We start from the raw sequence: 18,323 nt of genomic DNA, 5'->3' as shown, positions 1-18,323 counted from the left end.
ACCATGTAATATTTTAGCCATTGCAACATCACATACATTCTTATCCTTACCACACCTCCTCTTTTCATTAATGAAACCTCAATAGTATCTTGTTTTACAACAAATCTATTTAGGGATCTGACAAACGTTTTGTTCATAATGTGATGTTTTATTGTATTTTGAAGTATATGTATGTGAAAATCAATTTAATTATTGAAAATAATACAGAGTTAATTAAAGATACATGTATAAATTATATATCACATTTATAGTATAATAGTTTAAACTTTGAATACACCTCTTAAAAGCTATGCTTTATTTTTTTACTAATTATAGAATTATTTTTTAATAAACATTTGATATATCGTCTTAACATTTTAATAGCGATTTTAAAATCATTCATTATTTTCAATATAATATCTTATCTATTTGTTCATGTTTTGGTGGAAACTATACACATGCTAACCAATATAAATGATGTTATTTAGTACAATGTTTACATTTAAATACATAGTTTGGTAAATAGCAGGTGATATCATGTATAATACTCACTTCGACTATTTAAACGGTTGATACGTTGGTATGCTCATATTACACGTTCAATAACTAAATGTACGTTAATATAATACATGTATTTATTATAAATTTGAGTTTTTTTCAAAATAAAACAAGACGTAATGTTCGATTTTTTCAAATACAATCTCTTCAATCATTTACATTCACTAGTTATCGTCCTTGATTTAAATTTAGAATTATCTGTCATGTGATACTATCACCTGTTAACCTGTGATTTTGATTGAGTGCACAATGGCTCAAGCTGCGTCTAAAACATGCGAAGTTTGCGTGAGTGCCCCTGGATCACAATATTGCATAGACTGTGAGGAATACTATTGTGAAAATTGCAAGTTGCTACATAATAGGCAGAAGTTATCGAGAAACCACCAGTTTCAAAAAGCGTCCGACCTAATCCCGGAAGGAAAAACCAAATGTAGTGAACACAAAGAAGAATTAACGTTATTGTGTAATACATGCAATGTACCGGCATGTGCTAGTTGTGTGACAGGAAATCACAAAGGGCATACATTTTCCAAATTTGTCGATGCAGTCGCGAAATTACAAGTGGAAAATGAAACAAAAATTCGTGCCAAAACAAACGAGGCAAATCAAAATATAAAGAAGATTGAAGAAAGCTTGAAGTCGTTTGATAATTCTGTTGAATCCGTCATTAAAGCCATAACTGACGATGGCAGTGTGATTAAACGTATGGTTGATAAAGCCGTAGCACAGATGATTACCTTAGTGAAAGAACAATCCAAGAAGGAGAAAGACAAGCTGATGAATATGTTGTCTGATGCTAAATCCGTGCTTGTTGCCGGTCAGGCATTAGATAGAAAGAAAAATGAACTAGATAAGACCCGACAAGATGAAAGTTTGGTACAAAAGATCAATAATCTGAAAGAAGAAATTAGCAAACTCACTATAAATTCTCTTCCTGAGTTTCCGAATATATCCTTCAAAAGGAAGTCTGTAGCTGAACATTACATCAGACAACTGATAGGTACATACAATATAAGGTAAATATGCGTTGTCTTCTGAACTGATACAGTTGTCTATTTAATCAGGAAAAACTGTAAAATATCGAGGAAAACATATTTTTACATAAGTTAATATATAGCAACAAATGATTGAAAAATACACATACGACAGGTCAAGATTTACAGCTTTAAACAGACCTAGGGCGTGTTCACATTGACATAAACTCGATGCTGTGTAAGTGTAACTCACACGTAAACTAAACAAAATTACATTCCCATTGATAAAACTCAATGTTTACATGTAGTGTAAATCATGTTTTGTCTACATGCAGTCGATACACGATGTAGGCCTTGTGTAGATTAAGTGTACACAAAACTAGGCATTTAAAACATAAGTTTCACCGTGTATATATAAGGAAGAAACGATTTTTGAATAACATTGATATTTATAACAATTATTAATAAAGTTCTTTTCAGAAATATTTGGCTAAACTTGATAATTTTATATGTATTTGTTTTTTTAGAAAAACACTTAACGTAGCTTTATTAACCCCTTATCAAGAATCAAAATAAATAAAATTTCAAATTAAGGTCTTTCCGAATCGACTTGACTTACACATAAATATTTGCCACTGGTCTTTACCCAAACAACGATTCACTCATAAATGCATTTCTTAAAAAATGTGAGGTAAATGTTTTGTTTGTCTAGTGTCTATGTTCCGTTAAATTACACTTAAAAAAAAAGAAAAAAACATTACCCCGTCCCTTTGCCAAATACTCCTTGGAGGAGAAATACCATTTGAAACGAACAGAAAAGATAGAAGTATTGTGATCCCTAATATATCAATCCTACTTCTTGGTCTGTAAGCATGCTGCTACGTTTTTAATGCTTAATCGAGACATCTTTATTATCTCTTAACGACTGCAAATCATCAATATGGCTTTCATAAAGAAGCAACCACTTAACTCTCAAAAGGGGGGAGGGGTATTTTGTTTATTAATCTGAGTCAGAATTTTTTTCGCGCAAACATTGTATTTCCTTTTTTTTTCGATGCTGGTAATTTTTTTTCAACATTTAACACTATAATGTAGGGGGGAAACTGTTGATTCAGAATATTTTTTATCATCAGTAGGACCAGAATTATTTTATATCCAATTTCGGTTGGGAATATTACCATCCCCCTCCCCCCGGATTTGAAGTCAACTGGTCGTTCCCTTACTGCTAGAAAAGTTGTCCGAAAACTTTGCATTCGGTTCTACGTAATGAACATTTAAATGACATAGAGTTTACAAGTGTGAACAAATCTTATGTACAGGTAATTAAACAAGTCGTATAGATGTGAAAAAAATTAATGTTAAACCAATGTCCAGTACATTAAACTAATTGTAAACACGTTTACTGTACATGGAGTTTGGTGTGAACACTGCCTTACTCTTTTTTAAAGATCTCCAATTAACACGTTCTTGTTTATAAGTAAAAAGAACTATAAATAACCGCTGGCATGGACAGTGTGTTCCGATTAACGAAGCACTGACAGGCAGAAATAATACTGTCCATAAAACAATATAGATTGCTTTCACTTCTCATGCAAAAACCCGAACGTATCGGACGATATAACTTGAATTAACATTTGATTCACAAAATAGGTACATGATCTAGCTACGTTCATTACTCACTAGAGGTAGAAAATAAATATTGCGTTTCCAATAATGTCAGTGCTTTTGTATAGAAGCTTGTAGTTTAAGAGAAAAACATGTATATAAAGACGTCATATTAGCCACAGTTGTTTAATACAAGCTTTGTATTTTTAAAATAAGTTCGTAAGTCACATGTAATCATTATACTTTTTATATTGATAACATCTTTTATCATATATAATTTATAACAATACGTAGTGATGGGATGTATGCATGCTTTCAATAAAAGACAAAATGACACCATGTGGGTTCAACAATGAGCAAAACCTATAGCGCATAGTCAGGTTTAAGAGGTCCCGGAATGACAATAGCGGAATATATGAGCAATTCTTAAATCATATGTAAAACTATATTGACAGAATGATTTTAGTATCACAAAACATATGATATACACTGCATTGATCATGTTAATCATAACATTATTTGCGTTTATAATGCACGTAATCACTCTAATATTTGCATTGATGAATTACACAAAATATATTTTTAACAAGGATATGATTTATTTTGCATCAACATTTAATATTGAAAGAATATTTCATATTTCCAAATGTACAGGTTATATTTACCTTTAAGCGCAAGTATAATGTAAAATGATAAGACATATAATGAAACTATAATATTTTCGTATTTCATTATATTTTGTTGTAATCATAATATTTTTTTGCATCGCCAAATGACATAAACAGTTTTGTACATACTTGTGTGGATCTTAACTAGAGTAATACATATATGTAATACTAAATATTTGACATGTTAAAAAAATAGAATGTACAAAGTAATTTTACATGGAAACAAAGAATGTCAGGAGAAAAATATTTTCAAAGGCAGTTAGTATAATTGTTCATGCAACATTTAAACAAAAAATAAAGACATACTGTTTTATAGCAATGTTGCACCAGTCTTAGAAAAAGAGGAGCAACGCCATGGACGCTTATACAAATGTGCTGATTGTGAGTAAGTACTTTTGATTATTATTCGTACAAAATAAGTACATACAAAATAACAAGAAACAGCTATTTGTTCATTTTACAAATGATTGACATGAATGAGAAAATAAACACAACATTCACAAAAGACAATAAAGTATAATGTAATATATAACAGTAGTCATTATGTAACTTAGATCGACGTAGTATTGCTCCGATAATACACCAATCAAGCGAATAGTTTTAAAATCGACATTTTTTAAGACAATTTTTGGTTTTTATTTTGAACTATAGGCCGGTTTTATTTTTTTCAATTTAAAAACTTTATATTTATCATGTTTATACAAGAGAGGATTTACGTGTAAAATTTTCTGAAAGATTGATATTTACGTGTTTTTTTCACCCTAAAGAGTAGTTTGCTAGTCAAAATATGGTAGTTAGCAGTATTTCAAAATATATCTAGTATAAGGCATCATGCAGAAAAAATAAAAAAACTGTATGCAATTGTTGCATGTCATTCTTTTTTTCTTATTTCATTCGAAAAGTGAAAAAAGGGGTGGGGTTTTTACTGAATCAGGAGAAGCCGACAATGGTCGTCTTATTTAAGTTATTGTAAAATCTAAAAGAGTAAAATTTTAAATAATGTTTCTATGTCAATTCTTCATTAAAATGCACAGATTGTAATACATTCTTTCATTCGTTCATCCATCTTTATTTTCTAAATGACTAGATATTGTACATTACATTGCTTTACTGTTGGACATGAATACTTACTAAATCATATATATCAATGAACGGATATTTTTTGCTACTTGAAATGTACGATTGTAGAAGACATGAATGGAACATTTAATATAAGCATCCTATTCTTTCTTGTACAATTGGGAATGCATAGAAGTTAAAATTGAGAATGGAAATGGGGAAGCACATATCTAAGAAGATTTAAAATGCTGAACTGTTTCGAAAGTATTAATTTTGAAAGATCTTTTACATTGACGTTGTCTTCTTTAATTGCTTCACGAAATTCAGTATCGACGTTGTGATAATTATACGTCTCGATTTAAAATGAAGTTGATATGACAACGTGATGATTCTGAATTTCTAAGACAGAAAATCGAGGAAACGTCTAGGACTCAGGAAAAACGTAAATTATCTTTTTGATTTCTAGCATTTGTTACATACCTTTTTTGGTTATTTTTAAATCTTCTAGGGCATCACCAGCTGCAGCCATTGGTTTACTGTTATTGACATACGGTCTAAGATACATGTCGAAATTTCCGCACAAAATATATTTTTTTTAATATGGAACTATATGTTTACACTAACTGCAAAATAGACATTACACGCATTGGTTTAATCTGTTTGCATGAATTTCGAACATATTACTCTTCAAGTATTTAAAAGTGAATCCAACCTAAGCTTTCAAATTTGGGTGTCAGTTTTCTAGAATATTGATTATAAAAACGTCAGTTGGACATGAACAATTTATGAAATGTTAATTATGTTTTATTCAGCAATCTCTCAGTCATTATTAATTGTAATATGTTTTATTCTTTTTTTAACACAAAAAAATGATACATGACATGATTCAATAAGTATTGAGACAGAAGTAAAACAAAATGCAAAAAACGCAATGATAAGACAACGAGTAGTATACAGATTTTCTAAATTGTTTCCCTGAATATGTTATATCGTTCAGGTATCTGTCAAAATCAATTTATTGTATACATTATCGTTTAAGGTTCGGGAAAATTATACCATTCCACAACTAGTAAGTATTCACATGTCTTATTGCATATAACATTTACGGTACCAATTATTTGCATATACCATGTATATTTTATTTCATTCTTCTTAAAACAAATTGCGAAAAATCTGTGTTCTATTCATACAAACTTGACTTATACATTTCCATCTTACTATTTAAAATAAAAAATTACGTGATTTAAAATGTTTTTTTTCTTCACTACACGACACCCATGTCTCTGTTCCAGTTGTAGAGGAAACAAAGCTGATGTATTCATTAAAAAATCAAATCTTTTTTTATTGCATAAAGTTTGAAATAGTTTAAAGGTCAATAAAACATTAAAAAATTCTGTTGTAATCGCCAGCATTACTGATGCAATAACATTCATTTCTGAAACACTTCTACCATGTCTAGAAAGATTGAATAAAATTGAGAATAGAAATGGAGAATATCTCAAAGAGCCAACAACCCGACCAAAGAGTAGATAACGGCCGAAGGCCGCCAATAGCTCTTCAATGAAGCGAGAAAATTCCACACCCGCAAGTGGTACTCAGCTGAGTCCTAAATAAAAATGTTCAGTGAAATGCACGTCAGACTTAACTCCGAAACATATAGATGAACTAAAATTAAAAACATACAAGAACAACAGAGGCCAAAGGCTCCTGACTAGGGACAAGCGCACATGACAAAGCATTGCATTACAATTATGAAATGGATATATGCCGGTGCACAAATAATGGTATAATTCTATTTTTTCAGTAAGTAAGTAGCAAGTTCAAGTTGAATTCAGAGAAGTATTCATAATTTAATTTGCAATGTGATACACGGAATAGCTGTTAAATAGATACCAATATTCTTTTTAACATTTCAATCCTTATTATTTAATCATTGGGTTATGATCATTAGCAAAAGGATAATAGAAAATTGACACCATACTTGAAACATAAAACCTTTCTTGTCAAGCATACATATTGCAACAACTATGATGTCTAAAGTTAATGTATATATATATATGTTTTTCACTACATGACACATGCATGTATGGTGCTGTTCAAGAAGTCAAGCCAATACAAATGACTTATTCATAAAAAATCATTTTTTTTTAAATTCAAATACCAAAAGTTTGACATTTATTTAACATATTTCGTAATCCTTAATACACATTAACATTGCTTTTTCAAAAGAAAATAATAATGAATAACTATATAATAGGGCGATTATGTAAAACTAAAACTGCGAGGCAATACCTTCAAAATTGTATATGGTTAAATACAGAAATGAATTAACCTATACAGATCACACGCCAACTTATTGACTCATCGGCTGTTTGACCACAAGCAAAACGAGCTGAAATTTGATAATACATTTGAAGCATTACAAATGTCCCTGTGAAGCATACATAAAACTAAAAATCGTGATGTAAAACGTCATTGTTTGATTATGGTTTTTCTTTACAATACACATAACTCACTGTCCCAGTCGTCTTTTCCAACCAACACACATGATTGCTTCAGAAAAAAACAGCATAATGTTTTATTGCATATATACATTATTTGAAGTTCATTAAAGACATTGCGGAATCTTTATAACAAACAAGCAGGAACTGTACTATAAAGCTGTTATGTCAAACATTAAATAAACATTCGTGATTCGGCAACACACAACATTATAATATTCATCAATGAGGGTGAAAAAACTAATATAACAATTCTTTTTTTCAGTCCGTAAGTAGCTTGTTCAAGTTTGATTGAGAGAAGTATTTATAATTGAAATTGGAATACAATACACAGAAGAGCTGTAAAAAAAAGAAATTGTTTTCGCTTTAGATACTACAATAATGATCATTTACTAATTGGCCGTTGACGAAACTTAATATTGACACTTTTTTTGAACACAAAACCTGTATTGTCAAGACATAAGACGAACAACTTTGGTGTCTTAAATATATGGCTTCAATGGATTTTCTCTATGGACTCATACATGTGTGTTGCTGTTCAAGGCGTCAAGGCAACACAAATGACTGCTTCATCAAAACACAATACTTTTTAACGCAAATGTAAATAGTTGGACATCTATTTAAGACATTTTGTAACCCTAATAACACATCAACATTACTTTTTCAAAAGAAAATCTATTTCCGGTAAATTGTAAAATATGGCCATAATGTTATAACTTAAACTGCGAGGCAATACCTGTAAAATTGTACTGATGAAAAATAGAAATATATTCTCCCTATAAAGATCTCAAGCCTTCTAATTGATTTATCGGCCGTTAATCACAAGCAAAACGAACATAAAACGGACATCATATATGAAGCATAACACATGTCTTCGTCAAGCTTACATAAGACCACATAACGTGATATGTAACGTCATTGGTTGAATATTTTGTTTATTTACACGACAAATATGTTACTGTTCATGCCACCAATTTAAGCCAAAACAAATTATTGCTTCATCAAAACATTATATTTATTTTATTGCATACACACATTGTTTGAAGTTCATTTACGGCCTTTCAGAATCTGTATTACTAACAAGCATAACTTATTCAATGGAAGATTCAATTCTGATAAACTGTTCTATAACGAATTAATGTCAAAAATTAACGACCCGTTTTGTAATTCATGACATTGCTATACACAAAATTATAAAATATTTCAATGATGGTGAAAAATTATAATGTTACATTTTTTTTTCAGCCGGTAAGTAGCCAGTTCAAGTTGAATTGAGAGAAGTATTTATTATTTCAACTGCAATGCAATACACGGAAAACCTGTTAAATAGAAAAAAAAACCCACATATTTCCCTTTTAAAGATTACACCATAATTATTTACTCATCGACCGTTGACCATAAGCAAAACGAACATAAAATTGACACAATATTTGTATCATAAAACCCGTTTTGTCATGGATCACATAGGATCAACAACTGTGATGTCTACAGTATATGGCTCAATAGGTTAGTTTCTTTACATAACACATGCATGTGTGTCACTGTTCAAACTGTTATAAAATAACTGATTCATCAAAACACCAACGTTTAATGCAAATAGAAATAGCATTACATTTACCGGTATCAAATACATTTTGTAATCCGTATCACACATCAAAATTACTATTTCAAAAGAAAATGTAGTTCTGATAAACTGTACAAGTCCATAATGTTATAATCAAGCTGCAAGGCAGTACATTGTATACGGTTAAATACAGAAATACATTCCCCTATAAAGATCGCAAGCATTCGTATTGACTCCTCGGCCGTTGCCTCCGAGCAAAACGAACTGAAATTTGACACAATATTTGAAGCTTCTCAAATGTCTCTGTCAAACATACAAAAGACCAAAAACTTTAATGTTTAACGTCATTGGTTGATTTTGTTTTTTCTTTACATGACACATCTGTTACTGTTCAAGTCGACAATTCAAGCCAATACAAATAATTGCTTCATCAAAACATCATATGTATTTTATTGCATATATGAATTGTCTGAAGTGCATAAAAGACATTTCGAATTTTTTTATGACAAACAAGCATAACTTTTTCAAAAGAAGATTTAATTCTGATCAATTGTTCTATATACCTTAATGTCAAAAATCAAATACCCATTTTGCAATTCATGACATGGCAATACACAGAATTTTAAAATTCCTCAATGATGGTGAAAAAAACTAATGTAACAATTCTTTTTTTCAGACAGTAAGTAGCCAGTACACGTTTGATTAGAGAAGTATTTGTTATTTAAACTGCAAATGCAATACACGGAATAGCTGTTAGATAAAGAAATTATTTTCCTCTTTTAATATCACAATCAATATAAGTACAGTAGCAACACAAAATGTCAAACTCAAAGGAAGAATACGAAAGCCGTTAAGTGCGTCCTGTTTAAGTTGGTATTTAAAAATACAAAATGTCAAATTAACTGTAGGAAACAAAGCAATATCTATTTTACACAATTTGAACGTTGTTTTAATTTTTTTAAATCGAAAATTATAACATGCAAGCATACACGTTAACATTAACAGAATTTCATGAAATGGAGATTGCCCTGCATCAACAATGTAAAATCATTTACCTTTCCTGATAAATGCTGTATACAAATTCTGATAGAGTCTTAATAATTGTTAAATGTTCGTAGTCAAATATGAAAAATGCATGCTAAGCGAATATTTTAAACGAAACGAACAGTTAAAATTACTGTTGATTTAATGATTTAATTATATAAACAAATTTTCTTATTTATATTTTACTGTTGTTTTAATTTCTAATACATTGTTTTAATCTATTTAGAAAATTGTCTACATGTTTGGGAGAAATATGGAAAAATTCGATTCTAAAGTTTGTAATAACATTAGATTTTGCTATGTTAACAATGCACATGGTTTATTCTTTCCTTCCAAATACTGCACGACTGAATACATAACTTGAACCTATAATACAAACATCGAAATACACAGATAGCTTATTATCGAACCAACATATGATTTGAAAATCTATAATCGCCTGTTTGTCGAACCCAATCTACAAAATATAACTATAGAGATTGGCACGAAGTTACTCTGTGGTCTACACATATGTAATATTGTTTTGTTTCAATTGTTGCATACGTCATAATATTAAACTGGTTAGAATCTACATATCTTGGTATACATTTAATTTGCAAGAACAAGCTTGCTTTAATGTTCATAATTTCTTTTTTTAGCGGCTTTGATTGCGGCAAGTGCAGGGGGTAAGTGCCATTTAAAATGCAACGTAAATATTTTTCATGAAATGAAAACAAAATATAATATTATTATATAATTTAGATTGTTCGTTTTGAAAACCTTTCACAAACAAAGTGAACAAAGTTTTAGGAAAAATGTTCTAACGAGGTTCATGGAACGCCCAATAAAACAATATCAAATATAAAGGAGAGTAAGTTAAAAAAAAAAACAATACGTTTTCCTTCATTTCCATTTTAATATTTTCAATGTTAAATATATCATCAAGTCCTGATAATCGTATCACACGACGCCTGCATACAGTTTCATATTGTGTTATTGAATAATAAGTTGTTGTTTTTTCAGCTACTTATCATAATTTGTCATTATTGCAAAGGTATTTGCTGAACGTTTGTAAGCAGACAGTGCTGCAATTAACATGCTAAAACAATCAAAAACCGAATATTCGAGAGTTTTGTAGTATAAATTAAAAATAAAGAATGAAACATTTAAATACTTCCTACATAAATTCACTTCATGAAACGTGGATATTTATGTATTACAGACTGATGCGCTATACCAAAGATGTTTAAAGAAGCCACGGCAACAATGATTTTTTTCTGCAAAATATAATCAGTATTTGTGTTTATGTTGTAAAAAAATGGTGTTGAAACTGATGAGGAAATGATAATTTCAAGGACAACAAACTTATCTTTCAGTAAATGTAACTTTTAATTGTATATCAAATATAACAGTTATGTCCAATCATTCAGTTGGTTATCGTTTGACTTTGTCTCACATTATATTGCTGTTATACTTTTCGTTTACGTCTAAACATTAAAAAAAAATGAATGTAGTTCTATAGATACATTTCTATTTAAAGTACTTAACAGTACTTAAGTTAACATGTATATTGATAATTGATGTAGATATTGAATTAAAACATCAATAAGTTGTTTTATTTATTTATTTAAAAAAAAAATCAGATTACTGAAATCGAATATTGTACGTAAATAAACACATAATTTTCATATTTACTCTGACTTTCTACCAAATATAACAACTTTTCTAACATTCTTTTTTTAGATAAAAAAATGTTCTGTATTTTTTTTTTAATCTAATCATTTGTTCGATGAATATAAGAAGACACCAAACTGTAATTTTAGTATAAAAGTAACATAGTAACAAATTACAAGGTACAATATTAAATGTATTGAAGTTCATAATTTCAATAGACTAAATATAGAAGCTTAGAAAAATGACATTTTTTTATAATAATCATTTGTTGGTTGCCTAGCAACATTTTTTAAAAATCTGATAACTATAGGTTATTTAAACCTTGTTAATCAAATTATGTATCTTTTTATAGGAATCAAAATATATCATTGTATATAACATATATATATCTCAAACAGTAATGTCCCATTTATCTCAATTATTTATACGATAATTTATCAACATCTTAGCCACCAGAATGACTCTTAGCAACAACACTGTATACCTAGCACAACCTTTAATATTTCTTCAAGTTTTATGCAATCAATATTGTGTTAACCAAATATAAGTTTCTACTGCTAGGTGATTTCATGACAATTGTAAATATCTTACATTTTGTTAGACTTTTTTATGCTTAAAAACTACCTAGCAACCGTATTCCTTGCATAACAAAGACCTATATATGATTTACGTTGATATTATACTTTTCTGATGGTCTTTTGTCATCTATATAGTATTGATATTTTATAGATTTAGTACTATCCGGCTATTGATAGAAGAAGCTTGATGTTCACTAAATGGGAAAAAACTTCAATCCCTACCCCTACCCCCAATATAATAAACTGGTCTAAGGAAACAGTTTGTACCCAAAATTTAAAATTATAATGACCTTCGAGGCCCTTTCATCATGACAGTTTAAGCATTATGTTTAGCCCTTGTCCCATAGCAGTTAAGTAAAAAAAAACAGAATGCATCACTTGAACTGTTGTTGTATTCAATGATCAAACAACAATTATATAAACAAGGATAGAAAATTACACAATGTTCTGTGAATTTTTATGAAACCAATGAGAATCATTCTTCGTAAACATTTCCACTGCATGCATAAAACTTCACCCTAATCATATCATAAAGAAAATTATAAGAATTAAAATGGGGAATGTGCCAAAGAGACAACAATCTGACCAAGAGTATAAACTACCAAATATGAATAGCTTACTAAGTTAAGTATATATTACATAGAAACAGAAACGTGTAAAAAGCATCTTAAGATATAGTCTACTATGGACAACAAAATGAACGCCATATGAAAAAGACTGTGAAAAATATTGCTAAAAGACAAAACTTAAAGTCTGAATCGAAAAAGTCGAATGTCGATATTAAAAGTGAAAGTAATTGGACAAACCTATCACAGTGTATAATCATATATCAAACACAGTCCATATAATATATATGTATTTTATACCATACAAAATGTGTTATCTCCAAAGTGACCAAAGTCTGGTTTATTAAAGACATATAATAGCACAAGTCAATCTAAGGATCAAAAACTTTAACCAGATTTGCTGACAAGGTGTACCAAACTATTTTTTATTTCAATATAATTGTAGTTCATTATTTATATATCTATACTGTTTTATGTAGAGTATGTTTAGTAAGAGGAAAATAACTGAAACTAAATATATGACTAAAAGTGACAAGGATCGAACTTCTGTCATGTGACGTTGAATGTGTTCAAACATATTCTTGTTCTTAATAAGTGAGCAGATAATTAACAGTAAAGTATGTACCATCAGCGAGACAAACAAACGGTATTTAACATTAAACCTAATGGAATTTCGCAAGACAAGAACAATATTCATATGCTGAAGTCCGAAAATTGTTTGTGAAGAAAACAATGAAAACCACCATCCCCTGTCAAACAAATTCGCTATTTTAATGCATTTACCTCTTAACCTCTGTTAATAAATATGAGTGTAAGTGAGTCACTCATCAATGAACCGTTGATCGGAATTGTTTGTAATTAAAAATTGAAACTGCATATTTACACAAGCTTGATATTTCTAGTTCCCACCTGTTATAACCAAGATACCTCATTGTAGATGCAATATGGGCACAACAACCGACCACCATGGCGCCAGCTTTACAGGTGCAATATCAGCAGGTGACTTCATCACCACTGAATTGAATCCATAAACTGTACACTATAAAAAACGAATGTCTGAATGTTAGTTTTACTCGTAATAGATTAGGGCGGTCACGGCAAGTCTGGATCATGTAATTGTCATCAGACAGATTGCTTTCTTTATATCTTTGGGCCTGCTTCAGTTGATATAATCTCATAGTAATATCCCTGGTTTGTTGGATAGTAAATTTAGGAAAATGTTAAACTTTTTTGGTGCCATATATTTCAGAATAGGTAGACTTTTTGCGAATTAAATTATCACCTCGACATACTTCTGTACTTTGTTACCAAGCTGTGATCTATCCAGCATAGTTTTGCCAAGCTCTTCAATGCACAAGTCATAAACAGTGGATCCCGGGAGAAATTAATGAATGCAGAAATAGTTCTGACAAAATCTCCAATATAGGGAACGATATGGTTTGAAACGACTTTGTTACATGGCGTTTTCAACTACCGCCTAAACTTTTGTTATAAGGCGAGAAGAAATTGCTTCATTGGTAGTGTGTTTTTTTCCATTTTTTGATGAAATAAGGCATTTCTACTTTCAAGTTCAAACTCTCAAGGAAAGCTTGAGCATCTCTGAAACCTGTGTCGGCTACTAATAAGTCATCGTCCTTTATCCATTTCATAATATCTTCTAAATTGGTTTTAAATACATGATTGGTAATCGAGGCATCGTTGTTGTGGGCATTGGCATTATTTGACCCCAAGACACTCAAAATGTAGTCATCAGATCAAACTTTAATATTGGGCTTGACCAAGGTCGGTTTCCGTGCATACTGTAGGTTTTCTTCTGGAACTTGTGGTATGGACTTTTCTGCATGTATACATAAATCCCATCTAAGATCAAAACAGCTGTAACTTCATTGATTCATGTTAACAATGTTTTTGCGGTTGGAGTTGTATGGCTCCGGACAAAGACGGAATGACTCATATGGTTAAATTCTAAAAATGAAGGAGCAAAATGTTTTATAAGAGATTTCCGTGCTGAGTGTACGGATCACTGTATGTTATAGGACTTTAAATACGAAGAATTTCAGTAAAAAAAATCACCATTTTGCTATTTTTTTTACGTAATCAGAGCACTTTAAGCAACCCAAAATCAGGTTTCTGCTAAACCAAAAATTAAAATTCGCATGAGCTACTTAAGAACAGATAGATGCAAATTATTTCCGAAAATAATTTCGTTTATTTCATGAACAGAAAATTGACAAAAAAGAGGGCAAAATACGGCCCTTAGTGTACCTTGTCCTTTGAACCGACGAAACATTTTGTTGCAGTAAAATTTGAAACGGAAAGAAAACTGCAATTTATATTTTATTTAGTGCAACTTCCAAATTTGGTAACATATTTGAATACTGCTGGACTGCCGTTTCACATAGCATGCATGAATAAATGCATCGGAATTAAACACATTTATTTAAAAAAACAGTTGTTGGCATGGCACGGCTAATTTTGCCTGATATTCATATGATATTTTGCGTCTGTCCGAGATCAGGAAGCTGTGGCCTTAGTTATTCTTTTATATTGTGTATAATTTGGAGTTTAGTATGACTTCCATTATCAGTGACCTAGTATATATATTTGTTAAGGGGCAAGGGGTAAGCTGAAAGACGCCTCCGGGTTCGGGAATTATTCGCTGCATTGAAGACCTATTAGTGACTTTCTGCTGAGGTCTGTTCTATGGTTGGGTTGTTGTCTCTTTGACACATTCTCCATTTCCAATCTCAAGTTCATAGAGCTTGCTAAAATAGTCCATGTGTCTATTTTGATAACGATTTTGAAATCATGTACATCGTTGGTACACTACCATTTATATGTTGATACATGTTTTATTGGAGGTACAACATTGCATGACTATTGAAATATATGGAAATAAATGCGGCACGCGTACTCTAAATGGTCGTGCCACCTTTAGATTATAAGTTTTTCTTTTTTTGCAAATAAATTAACAATTCTGATAAAGTGAATTCGATTTTATCAATGTATTGATTCTATCACGCTTCGGATTCATCAGGCAGAAATAAGTCAAAATTTGCAAGAGTCAAAATATCCATACGTTTTATAATTCTACTAGTACATAACGGACACACTGACAACACAAAGGATTAGAAATTGGTCGTTTTTTACCTTCTAATTTAGATTGCCTTTACTTGGTGATGCTTCCTCTGGCATGTTTAATTCACATTTTGATTTTTTTTAAATATTGTTTAAAGGAGCCGTTATTAATAACAATTTCCTTGCAATCTTTTAGGTAAGTATTCATAAAATGATTCAGATGTCTAGTTTTGTTGCAGTTCGTGTTGATATTCTTTACAATTCTGTGTTGTGTCATGTGTACTATTGTTTGTCTGTTTGTCTTATTCATTTTTAGCCATGGTGTTGTCAGTTTTTTTCGATTTATAAGTTTGACTGTCACTCTGGTATCTTGCGTTCCTCTTTTGTGCCAGTGGTTTATGAAACACTCATTATTGGTAATAAAAGCATGGCTGCCTATATCAATAATTTTGATGTTAATTAAAAAAAAGTGGACATTCAAAAATGATAAATGATAAAGAAAACCAATTATTAACATGTGTATTACAGGCATGTCATAATGAATACATTATAAAGCTTATAAGAAACTGACACTATCCCGAAAGGAACACGATACTAGTGACTGGACCATCTATAGAAAAATGAAATGACACAAGTTGAACTTTGAAATTAAAATAAGAATGTCCATTCAAAATACTCAATCAATAGAATGATTCTGTGTTGACAAAACCTATAAATTTCCTTGTATATTAAATTCTATACAACTGCATACCATACATTATTTTAAATCCAAATGTTGTTTCCCTTTACTTGAAAAAAATAACATTGAAAAATTGCTGGCGTCACAGATGCTGTTTTAAAATACCATACAGGTCAAGGCGAGACAGACATGATTTATACATTTGCCTGTAAAGGCTGTGGCATAACAGGTATACATTCTTCAGTGGTTGTCGTTTGAGATAGTAATTCAGTGGTTGTCGTTTGAGCTTGTAATTCAGGGGTTTTCGTTTGTTTCTGTGTGACATATTTGTTTTACGTTCATTTTTGTTATTTACATAAGGTCATTAGTTTTCTCGTTTGAATTGTTTTACATTGTCTTATCTGGGTCTTTTATAGCTGACTATGCCGTATAGGCTTTGTTCATTGTTGAAAACCGTACGGTGACCTATAGTTGTTAATGTCTGTGTCATTTTGGTCTCTTGTGGACAGTTGTCTCATTGATTATCATACCATATGATCTTTTTAATATAATACATCTTACTATTATGAGAAAAAAAAACATGATAACCTTGGACTGTCTTGTTTCTTTTTCTGAAACAAGTCCCATTTTTTTATGAAACTTGTACTAATGGTGTTAGTTTCCTTTTGACACATCATGATTTAAAAAAGGTAGCTAACCAAAGAAACGAGTTATGCAATGTATTATGTGACGATCTGTGTTTTAAGACGCCGTTTCTGTGCCCTAATTTATCTTGAATTTTGCATGTGATTTTAAAGAATAGTGAAATGAGTGTTTCTGATCATCTTTGTGTTAGTAGACTGAAGTCATTTCGTTTGAGCGTTTTACAGACTCATTGCGATATGATTGTCCGTTTGTATATATGGTCACATAAATTGTCTGTTGGTCGCAGTAATAATTTCATCCATATATCTCTTATGTGTCTTCTTCGTATGTGTGACTTATAATTTTGTTGTAATCATAAACTATAAATGAATACGTGAAAAGAACAAATCGACACGGTTTGTACATGCGCCAGTCCATGGATATGATGATAATATATCCAGAGAAGATATATACAATGCCTTTATCAAAACCAATTTTCTACAACAGTTGTGCCACCCTGATATCATTTAAGCCATTCAGTCATCACAGTCATACTACACCTCCTCCATTGATCAACAATGCCTCAATGGTTTCTTGTTTTACAACACACCTGTTTAGTGATTTAACATATGTTTTTGTAACAATATACTGTTTCCGTGTATTTTAATTTAGAAGAAAGTGTATGCGGAAATGTGTTTAATTCCTGAAAATAAACACACTGAAGGCACCAATATATTTCAGTTATACCACCAGATACATGTATATATCATGTATATCATGTATATAATGTATCACATCTGTATTATTCAAGTGTAAACGGTCAGTACACCTTTTTAAAGCTATGATTGTTGTTATGAAATATAGAATGTAAATAAAGGTAACATTTGATTTATCGTCTATAAAATGTAAAAAGCGATTTGTGAATCATTCGGTATTTTTGATACAATATCCTATCTTATTCATTCATCTTTTGGTGAAACGTATGCAGATGCTAAACTTATAATACATATAATGTTATTGAGTACACTATTTCCATTTAAACACATAGTTTGGTAAATAACAGGTTAAAGCATGTGTAATACACACTATGACTATTTAAACGGCTGATATATTGGTATACTCATATTACACGTTCAATATATAAAATGTCCGTTATCATTATACATGTATTTATTGTACATTTAAGTTCACTT

General features: G+C 30.5%; 1 protein-coding gene and 1 long non-coding RNA gene across 2 annotated transcripts; both read left to right on the top strand.

Annotated features, from left to right (window-relative positions):
• The first annotated feature begins 748 nt into the window (after nucleotides 1-748).
• On the top strand, nucleotides 749-4,441 carry LOC143053519 (E3 ubiquitin-protein ligase TRIM71-like). The gene is made up of 2 exons (XM_076226311.1): nucleotides 749-1,553; nucleotides 4,101-4,441. Exons 1-2 carry the CDS (start codon nucleotides 787-789, stop codon nucleotides 4,171-4,173), a joined length of 840 nt encoding a protein of 279 aa, XP_076082426.1. The 5' UTR covers nucleotides 749-786; the 3' UTR covers nucleotides 4,174-4,441.
• A 6,043-nt stretch (nucleotides 4,442-10,484) lies between these two features.
• Nucleotides 10,485-11,544, top strand: LOC143053517 (uncharacterized). Its single transcript, XR_012971388.1, has 2 exons — nucleotides 10,485-10,617; nucleotides 11,154-11,544. It is a non-coding gene; the product is annotated as an uncharacterized LOC143053517 (long non-coding RNA).
• The last annotated feature ends 6,779 nt before the right edge of the window (nucleotides 11,545-18,323 follow it).

This window comes from Mytilus galloprovincialis, chromosome 12 (assembly GCF_965363235.1).
Source record: "Mytilus galloprovincialis chromosome 12, xbMytGall1.hap1.1, whole genome shotgun sequence".
Lineage (NCBI taxonomy): Eukaryota > Metazoa > Mollusca > Bivalvia > Mytilida > Mytilidae > Mytilus > Mytilus galloprovincialis.
This window is presented reverse-complemented; position numbering and strand designations above follow the sequence as displayed.